This window comes from Mesoplodon mirus (assembly GCF_964341445.2).
Source record: "Mesoplodon mirus genome assembly, chromosome: 2".
In the NCBI taxonomy this organism is placed as follows: domain Eukaryota; kingdom Metazoa; phylum Chordata; class Mammalia; order Artiodactyla; family Ziphiidae; genus Mesoplodon; species Mesoplodon mirus.
The window spans coordinates 195,646,185-195,667,903 of record NC_138977.1 but is presented as its reverse complement, the minus strand read 5'-3'; the positions used below and the strand labels follow the sequence as shown (position 1 = coordinate 195,667,903).

At 42.9% G+C, this 21,719-nt stretch overlaps 1 protein-coding gene across 4 annotated transcripts in view; it reads left to right on the top strand.

Annotated features, from left to right (window-relative positions):
* Positions 1–21,719, top strand: part of CPEB3 (cytoplasmic polyadenylation element binding protein 3) — a 180,217-nt gene that overhangs the window by 114,374 nt on the left and 44,124 nt on the right. For all 4 annotated transcript variants that reach the window (XM_082630111.1, XM_082630114.1, XM_082630112.1 and 1 more), the window contains exon 7: positions 17,456–17,574. In XM_082630111.1, coding sequence (XP_082486237.1) covers positions 17,456–17,574 — 119 coding nt within the window. The remainder of the gene's footprint in view (positions 1–17,455; positions 17,575–21,719) is intronic.

Genomic DNA, 21,719 nt, shown 5'->3' with positions numbered 1-21,719 from the left:
GCATGGAAATCAGATCGTGTCTTCATGATATGTTCTCAGACCTCCTGAACTTAGAGTCCTGTGGGGGAAATTAAAAGAAGTAAAATAGTCACAATATACCACAATTATAAACTATAATAGTTCTCTAAAGGAAGAAATGGAGAGTGTGGTGACTTTAAAAGGGGGACATCGATTTAGATTGGGTATATGGAGAGAGCTTCTTTGAGAAAATAGTGATTAAGTAGACCTGAAAATTGAGGAGTTAACTAGAAAGTGTAGGGAAGCAAGTTCCAAGAAGAGGAGTATCATATGAGAAATAGTGAGTATGAAAAGGGCTTTATTACCTTTGAAGAAATGAAGGAAGTATGGTTGGAATGTTGTGAGGGTGGAGAAAATGACATGAAAGAAAGTCTTGAAAAAAAAGTACGATTATTTTCCCTTCCCTGAATTGCTCTAGTCCCCCAGAGAGAGTAGATACAAAGGCATTTGTGTGGTGTTTGTCTTTGGGGTAGAGACAGAATGGAATTGGGTCAAATAGAAATATCAGTTTAAAATACTTCCAAATTGGGGCTTCCCTGGTGACGCAGTGGTTGAGAGTCTGCCTGCCGATGCAAGGGACACGGGTTCGTGCCCCGGTCCGGGAAGATCCCACATGCTGCGGAGCGGCTAGGCCCGTGAGCCATGGCCGCTGAGCCTGTGCGTCCGGAGCCTGTGCTGCACAACGGGAGAGGCCACAGCAGTGAGAGGCCCGCGTACCAGTACTTTCAAATAGCTATTGATAAAACTGAAGCAAAGTCTTCCTTTGTGTTTTCTGCCCTTGGTTCTTGATGATGAAAAGAAATTCAACTCTAATCAAAATATTGAGGAAGTTTCCTGAGATTGCATTCTCATGCTTTTTACTTCTGGAATAGTAGAGTTGGAGGTGTGAGTCCTGGAGAGGGAGGTTCTCCCAAATGTTAGCGCATGAACCAAATCCTGCCTTCATACAAAATAGTAATCAACATCACTATGTTTATAGTAGGTTGGGTGCAGGTAATTTGAAGCTAGTTATTGCAAGGGGATGGTAAGAGAACAAATAAATGCAGACAGAGGGCCTGGGTCCTGGTGCAAATGATCATGCATCAATCCATCTAATATTTGTTGCACATCAGGCTGTGAAAGAGTCTATACTATATGGCCTTGTGGGGGATCTGGAGAAGACACCATTCTTATTTTTGAGAAAGCCTCAGTTTTCCAGAGGAGACATGAGAACACAGCGGTGAAGCATTAAGTAATGGTAAAGAGCATGGATTCTGGAACTAGACTTGCTGGGCTACTCCACTTATTAACTGTATGGTCTTAGACATGCTGTTTAGCCTTTCTGTTCCTTAGTTTCATCATTTGTAAAAGAGGGATAATATGAGTACCTACTTCATAAGTTGTGTGATGAGGATTAAAATGGATAAATCCATGTGGAGTGCTTAAAATAGTCCCTGCATACAGGTTTTATGAGTGATGTTATTTTCATTAAAATACAGATCAACTGGGCCTCCCTGGTGGCGCAGTGGTTGAGAGTCCGCCTGCCGATGCAGGGGATACGGGTTCGTGCCCCGGTCTGGGAGGATCCCATATGCCGCGGAGCGGCTGGGCCCGTGAGCCATGGCCGCTGGGCCTGCGCGTCCGGAGCCTGTGCTCCGCAACGGGAGAGGCCACAACAGTGAGAGGCCCGCATACCGCAAAAAGAGAAAAAAAAAAAAAAAAAAAATACAGATCAACTTATGGTTAATGACAAGTGAGTAAAAAATATTCTAGGCATCTAGAGGAGGAATAGATTACTGTGGGCTGTGCAAGACCTTGGTCTTAAAAGCTAGGCAGGAAAAGAAGAGGCAGAATAATGATAATTATTCTGGGGCTAGAATAATGATAATTAGGATGGCTGACATTTACTAAGGGCTTGTGAGCTCGGCAGTGGGTTACTATTTTCTAAGCTTAATCTAATTTAATCTTCTTTAATCTTCCTAACTCCACAAGGTAGGCACCCTTATTATTACCATTTTAAAGAGTAAGAAACAGGTGTAGAAGAGAGTAATTTGTGTATGGTCATGTGTTAAATGATGGGCCTGGGATTTGAGCCTAAACAGGCTAACCTCAGACTCCCAAGGTTCTTAGATATTGTACTATACTGTTGTCATTCGGGAATAAGAATGGCCTAGAGGTAGGTGTATTCAAGGTGGGGTTATGTGGTAGCCTCACTGCCAGGCTTAGGACTTGGGTCCAGTAACCAGTGATCAAGAGTACAGGCTCTGGGGCTTCCCTGGTGGCGCCGTGGTTGAGAGTCCACCTGCCGATGCAGGGGACACGGGTTTGTGCCCTGGTCCGGGAAGATCCCACATGCCACGGAGAGCCTAGGCCTGTGAGCCATGGCTGCTGAGCCTGCGCATCCGGAGCCTGTGCTCCACAATGGGAGAGGCCGCAACAGTGAGAGGCCCGCATACTGGGAAAAAAAAAAAAAAAAAAAAGAGTACAGGCTCTGGAGTAAGCTGCCTGGGTTGAATTCCTGTTCCACTACTTGCCATTGCTGTATCTTTGGGCTGATTATTAATCTTCCTAAATCTCTCTCCCTCTCTCTCTCTGTCTCTTTTTTTTTAAATTTCTAAAAATTTATTTATTTTTATTTTTGGCTGCCTTGGGTCTTTGTTGCTGCACGCAGCCTTTCTCTAGTTGCGGCGAGCAGGGGCTACACTTATTGCGGTTCGCGGGCTTCTCATTGGGTGGCTTCTCTTGTTGCAGAGCATGGGCTCTAAGCGCACGGGCTTCGGTAGTTGTGGCACTCGGGCTCAGTAGTTGTGGCTCGCGGGCTCTAGAGTGCAGGCTCAGTAGTTGTGGTGCACGGGCTTAGTTGCTCCGCGGCATGTGAGATCTTCCCGGACCAGGGCTCGAACCCGTGTCCCCTGCACTGGCAGGCGGATTCCTAACCACTGTGCCACCAGGGGAGTCCTGTCTCTCTCTCTCTCTCTTTTTTTTTTTTGTGGTACGCAGGCCTCTCACTGTCGCGGCCTCTCCCGCTGCGGAGCACAGGCTCCGGACGCTCAGGCTCAGCGGCCATGGCTCACGGGCCCAGCCACTCCGCGGCATGTGGGATCTTCCCAGACAGGGGCATGAACCCGTGTCCCCTGCATCGGCAGGCGGACTCTCAACCACTGCGCCACCAGGGAAGCCCTCTCTCTTTTTTTTTCATCTACAAAGTGGAAACAATAATACCACTTCTGGGTTTATGAGGATTAAATGAGACAGTGCACATAGGATACTTTCTTAGAGCCCAGATATCATTCAATACTTTTTTTTTTTCTTTTTTTTTTTTAAGCAAGGGAGAGGTTAGATTTAGTATTTGGTTTTGGTTTTGGTTTTTTAGCCAGGGTCAGCAAAACCGTTTAGCTGTTTTCTGTAATCAAGCTCATAAGAAATAATAAGGACCATGAACTCCTAAGATAGTAGCATTGAGGTATTAGTAGAATGAAGGGAGAAAGGGACCAGTGGTCTTACTGATAGAGTAGATCATGATGGTGATAGATTTGATGGCAGGGTTGTGCTAAAATTCCTTCCACTGAATGGGAGAATCGTGACACTATTGAATGCGAGGGAGTCAGCAGAGGGAAAACCAGTTTGGTGTAGTGTTGAAATGTTTGAAGATCTGTAGAGTTTGGTATGTCCTCACATCTTATCTGAGAGGAAATTCCTAATGGGCAGTTGGAATTGTGGCTAGGGAGTTTCGGAAAAGGGTCTGGAGCTGGAGGTACACATCTCTTGCGAGTCATCTTTATAGCATGGAGGGGAAAGAAAATGAAAAGCCATTAATAAGTAAGTTTTGTCAGGAGCCAGAAAGAAAAAGAGGACATGGCAGTGGAGATGCACGTGAGTGAAGGACTGGGGGTATGTCTGTGGCTATGGAGGTGCAAGGAAAGAAGCTTCAAGAAAGAATAGTCAGCACCATCAGATATCACAGCGTTATTGAGAAGTCCTTCATGGAATAGAGATGCCTGTGGCCCTCTTGTCAAGTACATGATCATAGTAATTGCTATTGTTATCCTAATTCTAGGCCTTAATATTTTAATGAAGTAGTAGAAGCAGAACAAAGCAATCTGGCTGCAGTGAACAAGTGTTATTTTATAAGCAGTAAGAATAATCCTGCCTCCCTAGTGGAGCCAACCATCATCAGTTTTGTTTCCCTCCAGTATTTATTCATATATATCTTTTTTTGTGGGAGTGTAATAATAGCAGAGATACAGTTTTCCATTCTCCTTCCTCCCAAGTTTCTGCTTAATTTTCATATTTTTTAAGTGGCTGCCTAACCTACTGCTGCACCATAATTTACTTGCTTGTTGGTTATGTAGGCTATTATAAATAATGCTTCTGTTAATATACCCTTTTGTGTGTGGTTTTTCTTTCATAGTATTTTCTTTAGGATAAATTTGCAGCAGAAGCTTAACCAGAGTTAAAAGAAATGAAAATCTTAATGACTCCGGATTTGATATCACATGGCTTCCCAAAGCAATTTTCTTTATGAAGTTTATGCTAATTTGGACATCTGCAGCACATTTTCCAAGTCAGATAAATAGTACATTACAGTTGTGGACTTACCTTTTTGCCTATGTGTTTGGAATATAATGGACCCCTGCAGAAGCCAGGAACCACATTGATATGAATCTTGTACATGAAACATTTAAACCTTTTCCTCTTGGGTCTCATAGGTCAAGTCCTGGGTGTTCTTTGACATCATCTTCTGTCATTCTCTGCCTTACCTTCTCTGGCCACACTGACTTCTTTGCTATTCCTTGAGGTAAACTAAGCCTTCTCAGGGGCTTAGTACTTCCTTTTGTCTAAAACCATCTTCCCCCAAATTTCTGAATGGACCACTCCTCTCTTCCCTTAGACAGACCTCTGCTCAAATGACACCTTCACAGGGAGATCTTTCTTGACTTCCTCATCTCACATAGCAGCCCCTCTACCCTCTTACTCTCTGTACCTCTTACCCTCACCTCAAAGTACCTATTTTATCACAACCTGAAAAAAATTATATGTGTTTTTCTGCTTTCCAGATTGGAATGTAAGTTTTATGAGAACAGGGTTTTTTATGTTTTGTTCACTGCTTTATACTCAGTACCTTGCATACCTGCATCAATGGCTAGCCCCCAGATGTTTGTTAAATGGATGAATTTTATCTTTGCAAATGATGAGCTCATTACTTGTAGAGTCCATCAAATTTTAGAGCTGCCCTAAAGATCGTCTCATTCTAATTCAACCTTTATTTTAACCTAAGACTCAAAGAGGTGATGTGTCTTTTCCTAGGAGCACACAGCTCTTATTAGACAGACTTGAACTGGGAAGACTAATAGTTTATACTATTTTACCTGGTGAATTACCAAGAAAATAATTTTTGTTTTGCTAGGGTGTATAATTTGTGGGAAAGGAAGATAGGTTTAAACTATATAATCTGATAAATTATGCTGTTATTTACAGGGCTGGATTTTATATAAAAATTAGCAACTTAAGCTATATGACCCATGGTACACTTTCATAGCTATTTAAAAATGAAAGTGATCCTTGGCTTTTTCCTGAATTCTTCTATTCTGTTGGCCACACTGACATAGCTGGGGTATTTCCAAAGAGCTGGTTTAGGCTGAGGCTATAGGTCTGAGCTGCCCTTTAGCTATAGCTTAACCATGGGATTTTGCCTCTGGGGTGATACCACACCATTTCTGGACATGAGTGCACTGCTTTGTAGGGGAGTTCGTTGACTACAAGGATCAGAGGGTTCTCTTGTGCTACTTCAAATTGGGGAAGTAGTTATGAGTGACAAGGAAAGCCCAAAAATAGGAGCTGTGACACAACCAGGTGTCATGGAGACTGTGCTAGGGGGTGGCAGGCTGCAAGGATTTGAACAGTGGGAGCTATTAATTCTTCATTATAATGTTCCACATTATCATGACTCAGCTCTTCTCTGCATGTGTGCTCCTCTCTGTTTGTGCTTCCAGTGGGCAAATTGTTTTCATATTTCTAGTCGGAGTCCAGAGAGAGGGAATCTGATTGGTTCAGTTCATCTTTTAACCCCTTGCAGTGACATAGGCCATCCTAATGGTAGTGGCCTTAGAATCCCTGACTGCTTAATAAAAAATTTAAAAAAGCAGGGCTTCCCTGATGGCGCAGTGGTTGAGAGTCCGCCTGCCGATGCAGGGGACACGGGTTCGTGCCCCGGTCCGGGAAGATCCCACATGCCGCAGAGTGGCTGGGCCCGTGAGCCATGGCGGCTGAGCCTGCACGTCCGGAGCCTGTGCTCCGCAACGGGAGAGGCCACAGCGGTGAGAGGCCCGCGTACCGCAAAAAAATAATAATAATAAATAAAATAAAATAAAATAAAAAATAAAAAAAGCAAATGGTTTAGTTCTGCTTCCTCGAGCATGGGGCTGGGAATGTGGCAGCTAGGAAGGTAAGTTGGGCAGGGCAAACTTTTATGATGGTAGATGTGCTTAGCGTCACCTCCCTCATTGCCTCCTGGGAGAATAGCCCATGTCCAAAGTTGCTGTTACTGGAGCTACAAAAAAAAATGTCTACATGCCCTGAGCCTTCTACCCCCTGCCTGGTTCTGAACCAAGCAGCTGCTCCTGATATACTGCCAACAGTCTTACCTCTTGTGGTGGGGCTGGGGCCAGGGAGAGGAGCTGGCATCGCCTGGGCAGTGAGTGCAGCTACACTATACCACTGTTGGCAGAGACCTCTGGGGCAAAGGCAGGGACAGCAGCCAGCTGCAGATGTTGGGCAGGCGATTGGCCACATGGCTCTGAAGCTGTGTTAAGTCGATGGTGCTGGCATCCTCAGCCCATATGGAAGCCAGCTTCAGCCCTAGCAATTCAGGTGCACAGCCAGGTGGATCAAACAGTAACAGTCATGCATATTTATGCGAGAGTGACCCATGCCTTGCGCTCTGATGATTCCCTCCCACCTTGAGTAAAGTGTGTACTTCTCAGTGGCTGTTTCTACTGGTGATCACGTATTTCCTCTACACTGGTCAGGCTGACTTGACTGCTAGTCCTTGTGACCAAGGTCATGCAGGCATGGAAGTTTATACAATACCAGCATGGTTTGTGAACCTGGCATAAGCCGGGCCACATGGGATTCAGATTGACTTTCAGCTGACCAGCTAAGGAGATGCTGTTTGAAGAACAGGAAAGAGGACTCTACTTGAACTGGGCAAAATAGGTCATTGTGAAGCTGCAGTGGGCTGGATTCACAGCATCTCTTTCCTTTTTCCTTCAGTTTGTCTAAATCTGGCTTTGGAAAGGAAAGTTTTCAAACTTCACATTTTTTCCCCTTGTAGCGTAACTTGGATGAAAATAAGTCAGTGTTGTTTTAGGCCCAGATTCCAAGTTTTTCCACCTTCTGAGTTATATAAACTGATCGAGTTGGGAACCTAATGGAGTTTTAGCGTGTACGTAACCTTTTGCAGTTTGTAAGCTTTTGAGTAATACTTGGCCTTTTTTTTTTGTTTTTTAAATGCAGGTCCTGGCTTATAGTACTCATACTCTTTGGTGAATTATAAATCCTATATTTTAATATTTGACTGATTGAAGTTTTTGTTCTCCGGATGGATTTTCTCATAAAAATATGGAAACTGTATTGCAGAGCAGCAAGAGTGGACTTTTTGTTCTGTTTTGTCGTGTTTTGAACAGATGGAGCAGCATCTATTGTTGCTTTAAAACGCTTAGCACACCCTCAGTTTAAACTGTTCTATTAAACATTTCTCTCTTTCGCGTTATATTAAAGAGGAACTGTTAGAGTTAGTGTTTGATTTCAAAGCATTAATAGTTTGAGGGACTGTATAAAACGAAACGGGCAGAAGGGATGTACAGGCCACAGGACGAAGCTGAGCAGCCCCTTAAATAGCAGAGGCCTCTTGTACTGTGTCACAGCAGTACTTGTGCTATCCCCAGCCAGAGGTACTGGAAGGCGAGGGGTGCTTGTTTAGTTCAGAGAAGCCAAAACCACCCCTGGTGAGAACTTTCTTTCTTTTTTTTTTTTTTTTTTTTGTGGTATGTGGGCCTCTCACTGTTGTGGCCTCTCCCGCTGGGGAGCACAGGCTCAGCGGCCGTGGCTCACGGGCCCAGCCGCTCCGCGGCATGTGGGATCTTCCCGGACCGGGGCACGAACCCATGTCCCCTGCATCGGCAGGCGGACTCGCAACCACTGCGCCACCAGGGAAGCCCGAGAACTTTCTTTTGAAGAGAGTAAAATTCAGGAACTGAAATGCCAGCTGCAAATTTGGTAGGCTGAGGCAGAGAGAATGTTTTAGAAGAGGGCGTAGCTTGGGGCGGGACTTGCTGACAGGAATTGGATAGGGCTAAGGCCATGAGCAAGTGAGACCAAGAGAGGATGTATCATTTGAAAGAGTTCAGAATGGGAAGCTGACTGAGAGGATCTGGTGAAACATTTTGAAAGCTGAGAGCAAAGACTTGGGTTGTCTTTCAAAATAGAACGGGATAGCCTTCATCTTGAGAAGGCGAAATGGTGACGCCAAGAAAACCCATTGGCAGCAGCATTAAGAACTCATCAGAGGAGCATTAAAGTGCAAGGAGGAGAAATTAGATTGTCAGAGTTCAGGCAATCTACAAGCAGGGCTGGACTAAAGCTTCATCTTCAGGGAAGCGTCTACTGGGTTAAAATGTAGAATTTGCCAATTGTCTGATGCTGCGTGAGGCAGAACAACAAGCAGCGGGGCAAGAACTAGATATTTGTGGACTCAGACATGGGTGCCAGCAGTTACCAGCTAGATGACCTTAAGCAAGTTATTTAATCCCTGGACCTCAGTTTACTCATCTGAGTTAATACTGCTCATTGTTATTGAAAGGATTATGTGAGGCAGTGTACATATGCACCAGCACTTAGGCTTCATAGAGGTTAAATAATATTAGTGTCCTTCCCCCTGATGAAAATACGTTGTTCAGTAAAAATAAAACTGCCCAACTAGTTTGACCAGTTCCTTCCCACACCCCCAGTCTGATCTCAGTTTTCTTGGTCAGGTGCTTGTTAGAACTGACTGTGACTAGAACTGACAGATTTGGCAGACTTCACAAGGACCTCTTTATATAGGGAATGTGTGGTTACGTAAACAGAGCAGACTTTAAGCCCAAATGCCCCAGGTCACTGCCCTGGACTGCAGGACTTTACTAAAAACACAGGAAGTAGACTGCCAGTTTTCAACTCTGGGGTGGTTCTACCCATCAGACTTGTTTTCTTGTCCATTCTCACCTTTCCCCACCCCTGCCTGCCAAGCAACAAGCCCACCAAGAAACAGTCACTAGTGTAATAGAAAACACGAAACAGGCTTGAGCCAGAATGTTTGAGCCTCAGCTCTTTGTAGTAAATACAGTCAAAGAAATATGTTTGGTTCTGAATCCAAGGGGAATGTTTAGGCATCCAAGGACAGTACCTGCTGAGCCATCTCTACATCTTAATTAGGCTAAATCCTTCCCTTGGAATGTCCTTATCCAATTTTTCACCTAAGATCTGGCTCCTGTGCCACCACCGACAGAAAGTCTTCCCTGATTTCTCTATCCATGTCTTCTTCACTGAAAGATCTGTCTTCCTTCTATGAAATCCAACTTTTAAAAATACGTTTAGAAAATACTTCTAAGGGTCCTGAATGCATTGTTCCTAAATTAGAGTTCTCTTTATACTTATTCTTCATGACCTTCATGTACTGGTTTATAAATTTCTTGAGAACAAGGACTTGCTCATGTCAGAATTCCCCTGCATTGCCTAGGGTGCATAGTAAGTGTTCAATCAGTCTTGGAGACCGGAGGTTCTCATCCAAGAGGAGAATGAATAAGGAATCCAGTTCAGAGACTTACTGTGTTCTCCAGGCAGCAGACGGGGTTGATGAGCTGCTTCATCTCTTCCCACCTGGTACCCCCAATCCTATACTCTTAACTAATGCACTCTACTCACTGTTTTCCAAATAAGCCCATCTTTGGCCCTTTGAAGCCTTGGCCTGTGCTGTTTCATGAACTTGGATTGCCCTTGCTTCCTAGAAAAGCAGTTGTCCTCCAGCCCAGATGTGGCCTTTACTGTATGACTTTCCCTGATGTTTGGGCACCTCTGCTCCATTTGTCTCTCACCAGTGTTTTATAGGCTATAACCCCAACTAGCACTTTTCTTGTTGTTTCTTAGTCACGTATTTACAGGCTGAGTTTTTCCAGGGCAGGGTTCTTTCTCGACTTATTCATCTTTGTATCTTCAGTGCCTAGTATCCTGCCTTGTACCTCCTAAACATTTTTTGGTTCTATTGAACTGAATCCAAAGGCAAAGACTCCTGAGGCAAACCAGGTTAAGTCCTCTGACCTGAAAGCCAAGGTCAGGGAGAATGTTTGGAACAGACTTCCTGTGCCAAAAATGTCTGAACTCATTCAGCTCTGGCTGGAGAGGTGCCCTTCAGGTCTCTCTAGGAAGGTCACAGGAAATCAGGGAGCCTGGATTCTGTGCAAGGAGCAATCTCTCTCTCTGTCCAGACCTTGGATCCTTCCTTCTGGGGCTGACCTCCTGTCATCAGAAACCAGTCCTCCCTTGTCAGTCACCATTTTATGAATGTAGCCATAGCTCAGGGCACAGCTGTACAAGTTGGAATTGTTTTTCCATTGTAGTTGCTACTTAAAACATATAAATCACTAGGAGCATTAGTTGATTTTAAGAACTATTAGGTCTTTCAGAAGACCACACACCTCTTTCAAGAATAAGAGAGTATATTACCCTCTTCTCCAGAGAGACCTGTGGTTTCTATTTTTTTCCACAAGTTTTTCTTTTGAAAAATTTCAAAATGTACAGAAAAGTTGTAAGAATAGTACAGTGAATGCCTATACTGCCTTCCTCTCGGTTTACCAGTTGTTAGCATTTTGCCACATTTGCTTTCTGTTGTTTTTTTTTGGTCAGTATGTGTATATATACATACATATTTTTTGATGAGTCATTTGAGAGTAAGTTGTAGACATTAAGACCCCTCACTCTTAAATGATTCACCATATGTCTTTTGAGAACAAGAAGTATCCAGATTATTCTAGTAATGTCCTTTAGAGCTTTTTTTTTTTAAAAAATCCAAGATCCAGTCAAAGTCTAGCCATACATTTAGTCGTCATGTCTCTTTAGTCTCCTTTACTTTAGATACTTTCCTAGGCATTTTGTCTTTTGTATCATTTGAAGAGTTCCTGCCGGATGCTTTATAGACTGTCACTTAATTTGGAATGATAGGTTTGTTTCCTCATAATGAGATTCAGGGGAAACACTCTTAGCAGATGACGCACTGCACCAGGAAGGACATGATACGAGAGGCACATGATGTCAGTTTGCCCTGTTGTTGGTGATGCTCAGTGTGATCATTTGGTTATGGTGCTGTCTGCCAGATTTCTCCACTGTGAAAGTACCTTTTTCTCCCTTCGCAAATACTTATTCATCTTCAAAGTGATACCTTAAGATAGCATGAGTATCTTATATCCCCTCTCAGATTTACCCAATGATTTTAGCATCCATTGAAGATACTTGCTTAAGCTGATGATTACTGTGATGATGATGTTCATTTTATTAAAGTCTAATTTAGTGAGATCTGCTCTTTAACTCCCTCAAGAGCCTTCATTCTAAATATACAACTTAAAAATACATTGAAAACAATAAGCATCTTTACTAAATATGATAATTCGATTGACCTAAATAAACTAAAACTAAACTTCTGATTATTTTGAAATTCATCATTTCAGCTCTTCTTAATATAGTTGTGTTTTTTTTTTGAGCTGAGATTATTTGGTTTTATAGCTCTTCTTAATATAGTTTTTGTGGGCTTTAGAGCAAATATATCTGCATAGATCTTAAATTGTAGTACTAAAGCACAGGTGACCACTTCATGCCACTAAACCACTGTCAAATGATCACTGTCACAAAAGTGACAATAAATAATAAATAGGCAAGTACTTATTTGCTAGTGATATTGAAAACTTTATCTCATCATTTTTAGGTAAGACAGTATAAGTTAGTGGATAAAGAATGAGGGCTCTGGAAGCTGACCTAAATTTCAATCCCAAATTTAATCTCTAGGTTTTAATCTGAGGTATCCCTTAACCTCTCAGAGCTTCAGTTTCCTCATCTGTAAAATGGTAATAATAACAACTGTATTTACCTCATAGAATTACTGTGAGGTAAAGTGTTTATTATTGGCAAAGTGCGTCGCACATTGTAAGCACTTAGTAACTGGTGTTTCTGGTGGTGAAGTTGGTGGTGACTGTTATTTGTACTAGGGATCAAGTACAAAAAAAATTATAACATGAAAAATTAAGTATTTAAGAGCTCAGAAAGCTTTGTTTTTGAAAGATAGCCAAGAACATTTTGGAGGTTGTTATACTCAATGTGTTTTGGGTATTAAGAGGAAAAAAAATCTTTAATTAAATTTATCCTTCAAAAACTTGGCCAAATACAATGGAATTATCCCAGTTAAGTCCCCTCTCTGACTCCATACCTCTTTACCCCAGAGAAGTGCGTTGGTCAGTTCAGTCAGGCTTGTCCAAAAATCCCTCACTGTTCCGCCCTTCCTTCCCAACCTATTTGTCACCAGTGGGAAAGCAAGCAGCTTCCTGCCACCCATTCTGCCCATAACCCAGGGTGGTGATGGTGACCATGCCAAGAGTTCCTACTGCTTCCCCAGAGCCCCTGTTTCCACCTACAGACTGGCTCTGAGTTGAGGGCCTCCCATAGCTCACCACACTTCTTAGGTACTTGGGTAAGAAGGTCACCATTTCTGAAACTTGAGTTTTATAATCCTGTTATCTCTTGGCTGGCTCAGAGGGCAAGGGAAAACAGAGGGAGTTTATAATTTGGGGGCCAAGGTTTTTTTAAACTAACAGAAGAACCTGCCATCATAGTGACAGTTTGAGGAGCTTGATTTATAGGTATAATAGGCTTTTATTTAAAGAATGTATGAAAATCAGCAAATAGTACCACATCGGATGATTCTCTCTCCTGATAGAACTTGATAATGATATATGAAAGCCAATATTGTCACTTTATTGATTGTTTACAGTAATATTTATTTAGCCTGTCATTCAAAAAACTGTTTTCCTTTAGTATCTAGATTACTTCCCTTTATTCACCAAATGCTTGCAAATGCAAAGAAGAAAGCATCTCATTCATCTGAACTCTAATTTTTATAATGAGACCATATGCAAAACAATTTAATTTTACATTCTCACAAAAATAACTGAAAATGCAGTAAAAGAAAAATTGACACTTGCACAATATCCTAGTTTTCAAAGCACCTTACATATATCATCTCACAGCCTTCATCTCTGTAGGACAATCTTCATTTTACAGATAAAAGAGCCAAGACCCAGGAACTTTTTTTTAAAATTTTTATTGGAGTAGAGTTGACTTACAATGTTGTGTTGGTTTCTGCTCTACAGAAAAGTGAATCCGTTATACGTATACAGGTATCCACTCCTCTTTACATTCTTTTCCCATGTAGGCCATTAATTCTCAGAAACTTTAACATTCAAGTCCATGATTCCACCACTTACTGGGTGATAGAACAATCACCATCAAACAAGTCGCTTAATCCCTCTTGAAGTTTCTTTAACTATAAAACAGAATTTAAAATAGTGACTATCTCAGAGTGTGTGTGAAGATGAAACGAGCTAATATCCATAAGGCACTTAGAAACAGTGCCTGGTGCATAGTAGATGCTCAATAAGTGTTAGCTATTAGCTGTTATTACTACACAGCCAATAAGTGTTAGGACTAGGACCCAAATCCAGGCATTTTGACTCCTAGTCCAGAACTCTTTCTGTAGGACCATGTGGAATTTGCCTTTTAGTAAATCATTGATTTTTTTTTCTTTTTCTTTTTTTTTTTTTTTGCGGTACGCGGGCCTCTCACCGTTGTGGCCTCTCCCATTGCGGAGCACAGGCTCCGGACGCGCAGGCTCAGTGGCCGTGGCTCACGGGCCCCAGCCGCTCCGCGGCACGTGGGATCTTCCCGAACCGGGGCACGAACCCGTGTTCCCTGCATCGGCAGGCGGACTCTCAACCACTGCGCCACCAAGGAAGCCCTAAATCATTGATTTAATGTCCATCTCACAGTGACCTTGTTATTGTTTTTTTTTTCGCGGTACGCGGGCCTCTCACCGTTGTGGCCTCTCCCGTTGCAGAGCACAGGCTCTGGACGCGCAGGCTCAGCGGCCCTGGCTCACAGGCCTAGCCGCTCCGCGGCATGTGGGATCTTCCCGTACCAGGGCACGAACCCGTGTCCCTAGCATTGGCAGGCAGACTCTCAACCACTGCGCCACCAGGGAAGCCCAGACCTTGTTATTCTTGAAGGGATCTTTCTCTACTTTGTTTACTTTGACCTCGAATTTCTGAAGATCAAAAGGGAAATGTGTTTGAAGTTTTCTTCCTTCCTGATTTTTTTTTAATCCTCTGATTTCTGTTGTTGTCTGGGTTTGGTTGACCTTGAGATATCAGAAGGTGTTTTAGTAGGTGGACTTATCATGAAGTTGTTTTCATGGGTGTGTTGGGGTCTCTGGTGAATTTTGTTTTGGTTGAAAGGCCTGAGGTAGGAGGCAGGGTTGCAGGAAATGGTTGGACTTGAGTTACACCCCTTATCTGTGGTGCTAAGAGAATGTTGTTGTTACTGAGAGTAGCAGCTTGCTGATCAGGGAGGAGAGATGATTTGTTGTAAAAGAGCCATTCTGAAGAAATCGGCCCATTCCCTGGGAAAGGGACAGAAGTTGTAGATATTTTTCTTGGTAATAATATTTGTAGCAGGCTTTTACTTGTGACCCCCAGTTGTGTTTACTCTGTCTACTGCCAGTGTTGTCATTTATGGCTGTGAGACAGGCCTGAGTGAAAAATCTGTGTGATTTTGTGGCAGCTACTCAGCTGCTATGGGGAGACACCCTCCCTTTCCTCTGATGCCCAAGTTGAACACAGTGTGGGATTTGATGTGGAAGATTGTAAGAGGTGGGCAGCAATGTGCAGGAAAGGTGCAGCCAGCTCAGTGGCCTTGCAGAGGGAAGGAGCTAGAGAGAACCCCAGCTCACTGAGCTGCCCCGTCCCCAGGCCTTTTTGATGTGCCTGCGCATACTGTACACAGACAGGGTCCTCTCCAAGAACAAGATATTCAGCATGCCTCTGAGGACCTTTGTGGGAGATTTGCACCAAGATTTAACTTGGTGAGGCAGGAGGTTTGAGAGGACATGCTGAGACCTCCTCTTTGTGATCTTTGCATTTTTTAACCCACGGACCTCTAATATTCTCTTTGGCAAATTAATGTTCTCACATTAAATGAAAACATTGAACTTTTAATAGATTCGCTGGGGCTTGATAATCGTTTGATACTATTTCGAAAAGAGAGAGGGTATGAAGAAATGATGTATTATCCTTTCTAGTTTTGCAGTTAAGTTTTATTGTTCTTGCCTGGCCATCTGCTGAATCCTTTGACCCATCTAGCCTGGGAGCAAAGCCCAGAAAACAGCTTTGGGTCCTGCCATGTAGGCAGCCTCCATCTTGTAGCTCTGTACCCATTCCTGTGGGCTTGGTGCTTTCCTCTGTGTATTGGCTTCTGCCTTTTGCATTGGCCACTCCTGGTGTGCTGCATAATGGTTGATCTTTTTCCTACTCTGTTTGCTTGGATGCTCTGTATAGTAGACGAGGAGCTGGGGAAAAGGATAAAGAGTACCCATTATTCACTGTCCACTGCCACTGTCATCACGTGCTGCCCAGGACTCCAGAGAGCTTTGCTTCTAGGCCAGTTGATTAGCATCTTTGTTTGATGTGTGAGAAGCTTCTGAACACGGGGGTTCTTATCCTTCTTCACCAGTTACATCTTTCCGGCACACAGTGCGCCAGAGGAGAGCCTTATTGGTGATGGTTTCCTTTGAGGTCAGTAGCAGGACTGGGAGTGGAGGTGACAGCTGAGAGACTTAGCAAAGCTGAAGGGATTGTAGAGAGGTTGAACAGCTGAATACTCAGGTTTAGACTAGCTCATCATGGGCCTTTGCTCAGCTGCCATTCGTGAATGCCAGTGTGGCAGCAAGTGCCACAGTTGGCCCCTTGAACATCTATTGTCCTCTTTGACGTCTTTGCTGATTCTCTCAAGTCAGATTCCTTGCTTGTCTGGGCTCCCATAGTACTTTTTTTTTTTTTTTTTTTTTTTTTTTGCGGTACGCGGGCCTCTCACTGTTGTGGCCTCTCCTGTTGCGGAGCACAGGCTCCGGACGTGCAGGCTCAGCGGCCATGGCTCACGGGCCCAGCCGCTCCGCGGCATGTGGGATCTTCCCGGACCGGGGCACGAACCCGTGTCCCCTGCATCGGCAGGCGGACTCTCAACCACTGCGCCACCAGGGAAGCCCACCACAGTACTTTTTATTTCCGTTTATCTCCCTCAGCTTTGTAGCAAGAAGTTAATTGTCTAAAAGCCTGTTTCTTCTATCATATAAGTCTCTGGACAGCTGGAACCTAGTCTTGTTCATCTCAATTTTCCTCATAATCCATAGATTGTGTCTCGTTTGTAACAGTTGCTCGGTAAATCTTACTGAATTGAACTGAACAAAGCTGGCTGTGTCCATGGACATCCTGCAGCTCGTGTCCACCTTCACAGATCATGTATTTAGCCATGAGACAGGAGAATATCCTTGAAGAAACAGAGCATCACCATCAGATATAACATATAAAGACATATTAGCCTATTGTTGAGCTTTTTTTTTTGACAACTTTTGTTGAGATATAATTCACAGTTCACCTATTTAAAATGTACGGTTCAGTGCTTTCCAGTATGTTCACAGTTATGCAATCACCACCACAATCAATTATAGAAGATTTTCTTCATCCCCAAAAGAAACACTGTACCTGTTCCCTCCACTCCCCTAGCCCTAGGCAACGACTAATCTATTTTTTGTCTCTCTAGATTTGCCTATTCTGGACATTCCATATAATATGCGGTATTGTGTGCCTGGCTCCTTTCAGTTAGCATAATGTTTTCAGGGTACATCCATGTTGCAGCATGTGTCAAGCCTAGAGCTTGGTGGAAGTTGGCGAGCAGGTGATGCTTGTTTCCTGAGCAGTTGTGGCTCAGGCCATTGGTGAATCTGCCTGCTCTCATTAAAGATGACCAAACCTATTTAATGGAAATTCCATAGATGTGTTCTGAACTTGCTCCCATGAGTAATTATGGAAATTAATCAAAGTAAAGTCTATGAGTACCTAATACAGTGCCTGTAATACCCAATACAAGGTAAAGTCTATGGGTACCTAACACATGAGGGTCTCAATGACTCTTACTTCCCTGTGTCCCACTTCAGGTTCTTAGATTTTAGTAAGAATTTGCCAAAGTGAAACAATAGGTAAATTTTTAATTGGTACTTTGGGTTTAATTTACTGATTCCTCCCCCCACCCCTTTGTTTTTGTTCTCCCCAAGGCTATGCCTTTCTGCTGTTCCAGGAGGAGAGCTCAGTACAAGCTTTGATAGATGCCTGCCTAGAGGAAGACGGGAAACTGTACCTGTGCGTGTCAAGCCCCACCATCAAGGATAAACCGGTGAGTAATATGCAGCCCCCTGTTGCTTTTCCAGAGCACGTATGCAATTGGAATAGCTGATCGCCTTTTCCTTGTCATGGGAATGCTGAAACTAGGATCCTCTTACCCGGGGTGACCTTGCTATGCAGTAGCGCTGGACTGCTATTGATGGGAAGCTAATAACAAATTACTCAGTATTTTGCTTTATACCTTTGGGACCACATGTAAACAAATGTGCCCTTGTCTTTCACTTTACGGTTCTTTTATGCTAATTCCTATTCAGAAACTCTGAATTGAAGTAAATAATGCTCTTAGTGGTTTTGGCAGCTGGTTTCTGTCATTATTGCAGATCAAGGGCAGGAGTAATTTATTTATTTTTTCAAAAAAGATCATAATCATCAATGTTTGTATGTGTTTGAATGCAAGGCATTGTGCTGGGTGGTACCCACAGCTGGCTAAATAGCGCCTTCTGGGCCAGGAGCTTATAATCTAAAATGGAATAACTTCAAATAGGGCAGCGGAGGGGAAGGATAGAGAACATGGACCCAAAATCATAAATAATGTACACTTCTACGGAATTTGTGGTTCAGTTTGTGGTTTCTGAGCCAAAGAGTGTAAGTCACTAGGTAACAGAGGAAGACCGCTTCCTTTCTTCTGGCAGAGGGGCTATCAGTGGAGAAGGGGCAAGACTGTTTAGAGCAGAAGAAAAAACTTGGTTAACATGGCAGAAGTAAAAATCCTTAGGAGGTTGGGAGGGGGGTGAGTTTGTGTGTCAAGACTTGGTGCTAGGAGTGGGAAATAGAGTAAAAAATAGTGGTGTGGACTAAGGAACCAAGGCAGGTATCTGTCATGGGGCCTAAAGCATCCTCTTACACCAGAGGCGTTGGGCTTGGTTGAGAGCCAGGTTTATTCTCAGAAATGTGTATGGGGAAAGAGTTGTGGTCAGATGTAAAGTTCCCAGTTTGAGTCTTGACTCTAGCATTTAAATATCTACTTGACTCTGAATAAGTCACATAATCCTTGCTGCAACTTGGCTTCCTCACCTATAAAATGAGAAGAAAAATGGTTCCTCTCTGGGATGTTGAGAGGCTCAGATAAGAACAAAATGAATGTGAAAGCGTTTGGTGAGGTCGGGTACTGGCACAAGTGGTGGTATTAGTTCTACATAGTGCTAGAGGATTCAGGGGAGCAGGGTTAGAGCTTATCTACCTAGTAACGTCTTTTGAAAAGAATGGTGACATCTAGAACAGGGTTTACAATTGGTTGCAAAAAAATGATGCTGGGACTTGGCCACCCATAAGTGGGAGATTACAGTATGTAAAGCAGAAGAGGGAATTACTAAAGAATGGGGATCCTGAGTCATGGTACAGTAATTGATGCAGAGGAAGAGGCAAGGATTTTAGCAAGTTTGAAAGTGTCACTATAATTTTTCAATATCTGGGGCTATTGCCCGATTTTTATAACAACAGTTAACAGCATTGGATAGGGTAGCTATACAGGTAGCTGTATAGGAAAACAGTAGAAAATAGCAGGCTAGGAAAAAGAGTAAGGAGGCTTTGTTAACTTTCATTTTAATTTAAACAGTGTAGAGAGGCTGTTGTATTAAGAGGGAGACATGGGGACTGACTAGAATGGGAGTGTGCAGTCTTTCCTCTGAAAAAGTAATAAGAAAGCTGCAATAACTTTTAAATCTCTTTGGAGTAACATGAAATTAGACAGACTGAGCCCAGTTTGGCAGGGTCAGATGTCAGAGGAAAATGGTCAACCTCCAGAGAGTCTCTGCCACTGACACATCAGTGGGAGTGGGAGTGAGCTCAGAAGGGTTAAGGTGGGGTTGGTCATGCACTGTAGGAGAGGATTTGAAATATGTTCGTATCTGTAAAACGACAGAGGGGTAGAGGTACCTACTGAGATACTTACACCCAGAGTAGATTAAGAAGCTGTTGAATTGAGGGGAGGAGTCTGGAGGTGAGCAGATGGGGCTTGTGTACCTTGGAAGGGCCATGTCACTGGCTATGTGGGAGGAGGTAGGTCATATGTTCTGTCAGGGCAGGCTCACACCAGGGCTGGACGTCTTGTGAGAGGGGATGAGCAGTGGTGGTTGCAGGCGGAGGTGGTATGGAGGCAACACCATTACTGTTGAGTGTTTTCACTCCAAACGTGTATTACCCTTGGCTTGAAGGACTTTTGAAATTAATTAGTGTAATTATCTGTTTCCGAAATGTTTATAGGGAAACTAACTTTCATTGTTTGTGTTTCTACAAATTTCTGCCTTACTGCAGTTTCCATTTTCTGAGCTCAAGTGAAGCAGTTTTATTGGAGCTTGGTGAATTCTGAATGGTGGCTGCTGATCACGTATTTCTTTGACCCAGGCATACTCAGAATTTCCAGCATAAACAATTTAAATAAAACTTAGGATGGGAAACATAGAAGTCCCCAAATACCTGTAATTTTAATGAACTGGATCCCATTTGGGGTTCTGGCTCTTTTGGCTCCATTTTTGAAACCTCTTTCTTGGCTTCAGCTCCACATCTTTCACTCCCAGCCTCATTTGGTCACACTTCCCTACCAGGTTTCGGTACATTCCACCTCATTTTGGATGCTCCCACAGACAGTGAGAGCTGGCTTGAACCTTTGGGAGTAAATGAGGACCTGGGCAATAGCTCAAGGTAAAGTCAGCCTCTAGAGCTCATTCACCAAACCTTCTGAGCTGTGGCTCTTTCTGGCTTTTTCTACTTCTTAGCTTGGCTACCTTTCAGGATCTTAGTGCACTCATTCTGTTGTTTAGTTCTCTCCAATCCTCCCTGAATTTCTCCTTGGAAATATACACCATGTTCTAAAGTGACCTCACAGATTTTCTGTCCTTTGCCCTCTCCCTTTCCCCCAAATCAACCCCCCCACTCCCTTTGTGTGGATTAGGCTAATCACATGGTTTTCCTAATACAGCGCCTGTAGAAAGGTTCCCTCTCACTTATCCTTTCTAAGATCATGTTTATTTTTTAACTCAAATGAATCCATACTTAGTGGATTTCAGGTAGTTATATTTTTGGTCAGTGATTACCTTTCATTAGATGACTCCACTCAGACTATTCTATATATAGGTCTGATCCTGAAAGATGGCAAAAGAAACTGTATTTATAGCTTGATTAATTGACCCCTCAGTCTTTTTTTATATATATAATTTTTATTGGCATATAGTTGATTTACAATGTTGTATTGGTTTCAGATGTACAGCAAAGTGAATCAGTTATACATATACATATATCTACTCTTTTTTAGATTCTTTTCCCATATAGGCCATTACAGGGTATTGAGTAGAGGACCCCTCAGTCTTAAAGAATGAAAGACAAATTGGCAAGAGTAGGAGTAATTGCAAAGCCTCTAGATCTGTGATTTTTTTTTACCCCTCCTCCAGCAAGAGGAGTTCCATAGCTCACATGTCCCAGGCATCCCAGAGGATAGCTGTGTTCTTGTCCATGCTTCCAGTAAAGCAGGCAGCCATTGTGACAGTGGTCCCTCCTGTTAAGGGAACTCTACTTTTCGAATGTAGAAATAGGCTGAACCTGAAGGTTCAAGACAGCAGACTGATAGATGAGGAAACCTAAGAGAGTCTAACAGATTGAGGGGCTGAAAAGAGTAACCTTGAAAAGGAGGTGAGGAAGGAGATGTTATGGTTCTTAACTTCTAGAATACTTTGGCCAGAGATGTGGGATAGCAAACACCTTGAAAGGAGTTATCAGAAAAGTGTCCTAATTCTTCCTCCTTACAATTTATAGCACAATCACAATTTATAAATATTCTAAAACATGACAGATTGACTTTGCTATATATTTTAAAACTGTCTTACCAAACTGAAGTGTCTTATGTAAGATGAATTCTTTAGATTATTGCTCAGGTCATCCACTTAAAACTAGAAAGACAAAAATTAAAAAAAATGGTGGAAAAAAAAAAAGGAAGCTGGAAATAGAGGCTGGTTTAATTATTTAATTTTTAAATCTGTCTAATCTGTCTGTCATTCCAGTGTCTCCTACCCCCATTTATATATCAGAGGAATCTCTAGCATTTTTCCTCACTTTTTTTAGTTACAAAAATAGGCCGGATCATTTTGCCTAGGATTTAAGCTGTCTCCAGCCCACATACAGCTTTTAAAAATGCTGTGCCTTCCT